The sequence below is a fragment of the Apteryx mantelli genome, chromosome 1 (assembly GCF_036417845.1).
Source record: "Apteryx mantelli isolate bAptMan1 chromosome 1, bAptMan1.hap1, whole genome shotgun sequence".
Lineage (NCBI taxonomy): Eukaryota > Metazoa > Chordata > Aves > Apterygiformes > Apterygidae > Apteryx > Apteryx mantelli.
Genome location: NC_089978.1, coordinates 141,817,881 through 141,825,946, shown reverse-complemented (window position 1 = coordinate 141,825,946; position 8,066 = coordinate 141,817,881). Strand labels below are relative to the sequence as shown.

At 42.4% G+C, this 8,066-nt stretch overlaps 1 protein-coding gene across 1 annotated transcript; it reads left to right on the top strand.

Moving 5' to 3' along the window:
• The first annotated feature begins 586 nt into the window (after positions 1 to 586).
• On the top strand, positions 587 to 7,474 carry BCL2L14 (BCL2 like 14). The gene is made up of 5 exons (XM_067294322.1): positions 587 to 1,247; positions 4,040 to 4,192; positions 5,122 to 5,189; positions 6,217 to 6,489; positions 7,254 to 7,474. Exons 1-5 carry the CDS (start codon positions 800 to 802, stop codon positions 7,293 to 7,295), a joined length of 984 nt encoding a protein of 327 aa, XP_067150423.1. The 5' UTR covers positions 587 to 799; the 3' UTR covers positions 7,296 to 7,474.
• The last annotated feature ends 592 nt before the right edge of the window (positions 7,475 to 8,066 follow it).

The following is an 8,066-nucleotide window of genomic DNA, read 5'->3' as shown; positions in this document are numbered from 1 at the left end:
ACACACACACACACACACACACACCTCTTTTCCTAATGTTTGGGCTAGATCTTATTTGTTTTCATATCTGGAGCACTCGGGGCCCAGACTTTTCAAAGGTTCCTCTGAAAGTAAAATTCTTATTTATTCAGATGCTTGTTTTGTGGTGTCATCTGAGCACAGTATAGGCTTTTCCTTTGCAGTGCTTTGATGAATCACTTTTTTTTTTTTCATCCTGAGAATCAGTATTATTGCTATGATCTTTCCTATTTTTCTGCACTGCAGCCCAACGATTGAATACTCCTTGAATTTCCTCTTCTTTCCTATCTAAGCCACCTGTACATTTCTGTTTCTCCAGAAAAAATCTGTCATCAGTGATTGTGAGTCACTTCACTTGCTTGCTAAATTGAGCTACTTCTTGTCTTTAAAGCATGTACATGTCCAGGGTTCTGAGCAAATACTACCTGTTGGAAAGTACCTTATACTCTTGCACTAAGACAAAACAATGATTTGCATAAAGCACTTGGGCTGAGTAATTATTGAAAGAATCTCACTCTAGAACCAAATTCAGTTAAGAGCAATGCAGTGTATTGCCTCATTTCTATTCTTTTATTGCCTGGATTTCTCTTTGAGGTATTGCTCTGTAACCAAATTCCCTTTCTAGAAAACAGTACTTCTCCGGCTCCCAAGTACTGCAAGATTTACTGCACTGAGGTGTTCAGTGAAAGGTTTTGTAGACATGTCAAGTATTGGTTGGTATTCATAAAAAACTGCCTGCTCTGTAAGTCATTAAAATGGAGAATATGTTCTTGCAGGGACCATGATGTCTTCACCAAATGATGCCAATATGGTAGAAATACCTTTGGAAGGTGATGAGCGAGACAGCATAGAATACAAGATCCTGATGGCCTATGCCCAGCGGCGGTTGTCTGTCAGTAAATATGGGAAACTTATGAAAAAAGAACCAAATGCACAGAAATCCTCATCCTTAATCAGGAGGATTGAATATCAAGACAATAAAGTTGGGCCAAGCCAGACAGAGGTTTCACAGGGTGCCAGTTTGAAAAACCCAAGCCAAAAGCAAGCAAGACGAAGATATCTCTCAAGATATTGTCTACCCTCTTCCTTCGGCAGGGAAAAACATGAAAAATCCCCAATGCTTGCATTGCCCCAAAAGCAATTGCCCCCGAGGGTGCAAAAGTGTTCCTACCTTCTACCTGAGGTACAGCTTGAGGACCTTTCAGAAGTGGAACATGAGCATCTGACAGGTATTTTTTAGTTCTTTCCTTTTGCTGTTGTTTGTCTTTAAATCTCTCTCTAAATAGCTTAAATAGCTAGTAGCCTATGGAAAGGCAGGAAGAGCAGGAGTTTTTTTCACTGCTTGGGCATCTTTTATGCTAGCTCTATTGAGTTCCAATTAGGAAGCCAGATTGCCAGATCTTCACTAGTGCTTGCATACATGAGATTCGCGCTTGTGACTGCTTTTTTTGTTTGTTTTCCAGCATATGGTGTTAAATAACATATAATTGTACAGGTTGTTTTTTCCAAGCATTTCATACCTGGCTAGAAATGAAATGTAAAACACTGGTCAGACAGAAGATTTCCACACAAAAATCAGGGAAGAGAAGTTATATGAAGGCCTGTTCAAGAGCTTTATCATGGGATACATATTCTACGCTAAAGACCAAATTGCTAGACTCAGCTTTAAACTCTGTGGTGTCACGCAGTTGGCAGCAACCAGACCTAAGCATAGAGAAGCCCTATGCCTCTAGGCTGCCTCTCATAATCCCCACTGTTGTTAGAGCTCAAATGGGAACAGTCTTCCGGAGTTATTTTAATCTCCTCTATACATTGCTACCACTGCCACAGGATTCCTCTCAAGTATAGTCCTTGACTGAGGAGAGAAAGTTAAAAAAAAGAATGTTTGGTCTGAGGCTGGTTGAGAAGGGACCAGATCTTGCTTTTGAGAAAGCTGATGAGGGACTTTCTCATAGTAAGTCTGAACCTGCCCTCCCAGGTATTGGAAGAGGTAGTGGGTGGCAGTTACTCATCTAAATTTAGGGATCCCATTGAGGTAAATGACTTCTTGTACCCCAACCCCCAAAGCCAGCTGTGCATGAGGCGCTACACTGTACACAATGAGATTTTATCTTTTCTACTCTGGAAAATAAGTCATGCCTTAACTTCTCATAAAAGATTGAGAGAAGATGATGGTATCCCCATTAAGTAGCCATATACAGTATATGATAGGTTACAATGGTGTTTTCATATAAATAAGGGGGTTTTGTTTCTTTAATTTGTCCCAGCTTGATACTACTGGCTCAGGAACCTGCTGATGGAAGTGTTGCTCTCCCCTTTTGCCGTATTTAAAGACATTTCTAAAGATTATCCATTTCTGAAGATTATCCCTCACTCACATCTCCAGCCTAAAGCCCAACCCCGATCAGTTTAACTGTCCTGGAGCAGCACCTACTCACTAAGCCCGTAATTCTCCCTGCTGTCAAATCCAGTTGTATCTCCCAAGAGAGGCTCTTTGCCTCTGCCTGGTGCATTTTGCTGCAGGGAAATGACTATGACTTTCCATGGTTTGGTTGCCAAGGACATATGTCTGCATCCAGATATTGCATCCTATGGTGTCCATTTTTATTTCCATTTTATTTTTACTTTTTATTTCCATTTTATTTTTACATTGTCAAAGAAAGCTCCCAGGAGTTTTGGGGTCAACCCCTTGATGACCCCTCCAATGTACCATCATTTTCCCTGAAGGTGGCAGCACGGCCTCAAGCTAAAACCTCACCGTGCTTGGCTTAACCTCCCTGGACCTGGTGTTTGACTTCAAATCTGTTCTTCACCCACCCTTCAGCAGATTGCTGGATGAAATCCTAAAACTTTATTATTTGTAACATATATTGCTAGCAGCTGTAATGCAAGCTTGGACGGGCTATTCTGCAAAAAATGGAGATGCTTTTGGGGATTACTTGTCTAAATAGCAGGCCTGTTCTGTTTAAAACCAGTTGCTTAATCTTATGTTTCCAAAGCCATAATCATACACTGTCACAAATGGCCTGATCCCCTTCCTAGAAGTGCAGCAGCTTCCGGACAAACTCTGCATACAGTTGGAGGGAAGAAAATGTCTCGGGGTTGATTCACCAACCTTGAAATGCAGTTTTTATTGACTGTATTAACCCCTGCTGCCCTCACAATAAACTCTGTTTGTGAATTTTACACATGTGTTATGGGTCAGGCTGCTGCTGAGCTTGTCTTGCTGTCTGCTGATCACACAGGAGCTGCCATTTCGTGGTGGTGGTGGGGAAACCAAGTTTCACATCTCAACCTCAGGGAGGCTAATTGCAAGAAAGAGCAACTCCCAGCTGAAACAAACCTTGCTATAGCTCTTCCCCATAGCTCTGTGCTATAGCAGGAGCCCCTTTAGGCTCCCCTAGCTGAGCGAGGCCTTCAGCTTGTGAGGGTCCTGAACAGCATCATTACACAAGGTGGAGAAAGCCAATCTGGCTGCAGGGTGATGAGTTCATCCAATATTCATGTCTATTTAATACAACAGTATCAAGCATGGGAGAAGCTTTTGTGGTAGAGGTGCCTCTGAAGTGAAGCCTGCTTCTCTGTGCTCAGGATCAGCCAGTGGGAACAAGGAGAGAGCACTGAAATGCACTGTCTTTCCTAATGCTGGGCCTACAGGTGAACTAGCCATGGGCCACTCGCAAACCACTTGTGGTAGCGTCTAAGATTCATTGTCCTACAGAGCTGTTCTCTCTAGTTTCTCAATCTATGATGTGCAAGGATGTATGCTAGTGAACAACACTCACACTTGCTTCTGTATGGCCTCAGTTAGCTGCTACTGAAAAACTAGAGAGGGTTTGTAATGTATTACTTGTCTCTCTAAATTGTTACCACCTGATCTTAGGCAATAGCAAAGCCAGTGTATCTCTTGATATCCTCTGGGCACTGCCACCTCAGGGGGGCATGTAAATGAGTAAAGCTTTGAGTTATTTCCTGGAAATATTAATTGCCTTCTTTATTTCCCACCCCCCTTCCCAATCAGATGAGACAGCAAATGTCGACCACATTGCAGACAGGCTGGCCAAGCTTGTTACTTCCAGATCTCAGCCATCTCCTTCAGATGTATCATTCAAGATGCTGGCTCTTGCCCATGGTCCAGAACTACAGGATAGAGATGCTGTTGATGGAAGTAAGGGTAAGGTGAAGAATTTTATGCTCATAGGAAGTATGTTAGGCTGGTGTTGTGCACTGAGGCATTTTCCCCTAGAAATGGTGAAGCAGTCATGCATTCTGGGATAAGACACTATGAAGAAACATGTTTGCTCTGCTGGGTCTTGCTCTGTCACCCACACTTCAGGGGCTGCTCTGGCTGCATAAGTCCTGCCTGCTACTGCAATAAAAAGAACATCCTTAAAAATCCAAGGAGGTGTGTGACATGAGACAAAGAGAGTGGAGGTGAAGTGATGTAAGTCACAGAGCAGTGCTAGGAGTGGCAGAGCTTGGAACAGAATAATACACTGAGCTTCTAAGCCCAAAGATCTGTTCCCTGGGAATAATGTCTTGGTTAAAGGCCAGTCTCTCTCTGGTGAGGGAACAACATTGGTCAACAACCTCTGTTAAAAATCTGAATTGCTTATCTTCCATAATATCTGCAGAGATCTAGTTCTCATACAAGCTTTCTAGAAATTTCTGGTTACAATCTGACAAACCTGGAGATTGTTCTAGTGAGTTATGGAAGGTATAACTGCTAATGATGGGAGGATATTTCTTCCTAATTTGAAGTTCATTTTTCTTGGGCTTCTGCTAGCTGCTCTTTCACACTATCTTATTATCAGTCATGCCTCAAAGCACAAAGGGCTAGCAATGGGATGTTAAAGTCTCTACTCTTTTCCAGATTCTTAACCGGAGCAAAATGTTGTGCAGATGGAGAAATAGCGCTACTTACTCCATGCAAACTTGAACAGTGAGCTTCTGCCTAAAGCCTGGATACAGAGTGCCTTGTGATTTTTTCACAAAATAGCAGCTGTTTTCATGATTAGTTGGCACCAAGGCTTTTGCCATAGCTTGCTATTTGGATCCTACTAGAAGGCTGTGGTGTTTATGTTGCTGTTCTTTCTTTAACAGATGAAGGAAAGGTAATGCAAACAATAGTTGCACTATTAAGACAATCAGGGGATCAACTAGAAAAAAAGGTAAATACTTCTGTTTTCAGTAGCTAGACAGGCTTGAGTGTGAGTGTGTGTGTATAAGTGCCCACTTACACATGTGAGAGAGAGGGATTAAACATTTGTTGTGAACGAATGTTTTGTAACCCAGCTCTCGCTGTCTCTATCCTGAACTTCTCTTTCCACACTTGGGCCTTTCTGAAACCTTCGCTGTTCAGTCTGAAATCTTTCTTAAGACCAGAGGACTAGCACAAATCTCTGTTGGAGAGTGGGGAAAAGACAACAAAAAGGTTATGCAGTTCCTTGCCTAGTTCCTGTTGAGTTTCATAGGAAGTTGAGCACTTGACTGAGTCTGAGAACTCAAACCGAGAATACAAACTCTTGACTTGGCATTAAACTTGGCGTACAAGTTGTTCCCAGTGAAGGGATGGAAACTCTACAGCTCTGAGAGTTATTGTAGGCAAAAGGGAAATTATTTTTTTGAGTGAGTGGGCCTGCAAGAGCCCAGTAGTTGGAGCAGAGCTGGGGGTTTTCTCTGTCAAACCTTAGCTCCCTTCTTTAGCTGCCTCTTTTGCTCTGTGAAGGTGTACTCCCACATGGAGGACACGGAAGCAGACAGTTACCCAGATATGGTAAGAAGTGTTGCAAAGACTGCAACTGAGCAAGGTGAGCTTAGCACAGCAGGGTCCATGGGCCCTTCTCATAGCCTTGCCTCTTGTGTCACCCTCCCACTACTCCTGTATTCCTGTGTCTCCTAACCTGCAGGCCTAGATGCAAGTGTCACACTTGATTTGCTTTTTTTCTCTCTCTGCCTCTCTTATTCAAATGCAAAAAAACTGCAGAGTTTTCAGAGGGGAAGCCCCTGAACCATCTGCTGAGCCTGAAGGAACAGCCTTACAGCAAGGTGTGGGGTTTGTGTGTGTCTTCTCTTGCAATCAGCATCATGATTAGATTATAGTCACTCTAAATATTACCTAGAGATGCTCTACTTTCCCAATGAGATGGGGAAAGCAAGTATCACAAAAGTTTAACCAATCCTTATTCTTATTTTCAGATCCAAAAGGACAAGACTTTCTATCAGCATTTTATAGACATGCTGTCCTACACCTTCTTTGAGAGGGTCACTGACCTAATCCTGGAGGATGTCTCAGCAGACTCAACAGGCAAGACAGAAGGCCAAGTACAATGCACCAAAGTTGCCTTTGCACTGGAAGTTGCCACCAGGCTTACTGCTGTGGACAACCATCCCATGAACATGGTCCTGGGCTTTGGAATAAAGTACCTCAGAGAACACTTCACGCCTTGGATTCAGAACCAGGGTGGCTGGGTATGAGTTTTCCTCCCTTGACTTATAGCCTAAGACACCTAGAAGTAGTCTACTTTCACAAAACTAGAATGAACCAGAGGCAAACCAAAACAAAAAGGTATTCTTTAACACGGTGTGTGCTTCATTGTGGAATTTACTACAAGATCTTCTCTGTGCTGAAGGTTTTTTATTTACATTGGCCCCCAAATCAATAGGAGAAATTCAAGGAGGGCTATTAAATATAAAACACTATTCCTGGCCCAGTCAGCCTCTCCATCACAGACAGCTGAAGGCTGGGAGAAACACCAGGACACTTTACTACATGCTTGCCGTAATCTTATACTCCTCCCTAGAAGTCTGCTGTTGACCAGTTCTGGAGACAAGATGAAGTTCAGTAGTTCATACAGTCTGCCCTTGTGATGTGGTATGCTTCCACTTTGTCTGTACATGAAGGCATCTATTTATCTTCATGTCCGTTTTCCAAAGTTGGTTGTGTAAGGTGTTCTTTTGCTGACAGTGGTCTTGAGCTGCTCCCTTTATAGCTCACTTGCCTGGATTTGTTGTGAGGAATTTGCAGTGGAACTCCTAGTCGCTTTGTGCTTCATGAAGCGAATGAGAAACATTCAGCATCTGTAAAGTGTATATCCATTGAAATAGATAGAATATGAGGATATTTGATGATGTGGTCATGAAATCCTACTGGAAAACATACTGACTGCAGATTTGAAAATATGCTGAGGTTCCTCGCTGCTTCTATAATTGTAACTTTTCTTCCTCTGTTACAGGAGAAGGCTTTGACTTTGCTGGATCAGGAAGAAATTGAATAATCATGACTGCATTCATTCTTCAGGGTGCATAAAGCCTTCAGTGAAGGAATATGCTGAATCTTACCACAACCCAATGCCAGAATGATTACTGGCTATTTATTTTTATTTCCAAGGAAGGTTGCAGTGTTCTCGGCCAGCTCTGATGGAAACAATTTCAAATTCTTAAAATTGGTATTGATGTAGAAATGTTCTTCAGTGTATATGAAGGCACTCCTCATCTCACATTCAGCCCCATGGATAGTGACTTCAGGTCACTACCTTTCTGAGTAGAGATGCTTCCCACTACTCCTATGGATGGCTGTTAAAGTGCAAATGGGAGGAAAATATCAAAGCATGCAGTCGAGAATCACTGGACTGTGATCAACCATCAAGCAAGTGTGATGGGTGCTGCCAGCTTTGTGTGGTTCATAGTGGTGTCATCTGATATCAGTCCTACTGTCCCTTATTAGGAGGTACACCTACGCACCTACACCTATCAGTTTTCCCTCTTTCTCTGTTTAGATTCTCCAAAGAACTGATGCCATTTTATTTTTCTGGAAGGGACTGAGTAAGGGAAATGAAGGCTCTTTACTTCAGTGCCTTCCCTGTTCTCCCAAGAAAATAGACTCGATCCATGTATAGATACTTTTAATGTGAACTCTTCCAGTTAACCCCCTTCAAACCATAGTGGCTTCTACAGCATTATTTTGTCTATTAATTTGGACGATATGAGCACTGTGCAAACTTTGTAGTCCAAGAAATTTAGAATTTATCTTTCTGTGTTAGTTTTCT

Excerpts from the sequence above, each read along its gene's own strand:
- BCL2L14 (XM_067294322.1), top strand. The coding sequence starts at position 800 with ATGATGTCTTCACCAAATGATGCCAATATGGTAGAAATACCTTTGGAA. Across the intron at positions 4,193-5,121 it reads TGCTGTTGATGGAAGTAAGG|ATGAAGGAAAGGTAATGCAA; the intron begins GTAAGGTGAAGA and ends TTTCTTTAACAG. Across the intron at positions 5,190-6,216 it reads GGGATCAACTAGAAAAAAAG|ATCCAAAAGGACAAGACTTT; the intron begins GTAAATACTTCT and ends TCTTATTTTCAG.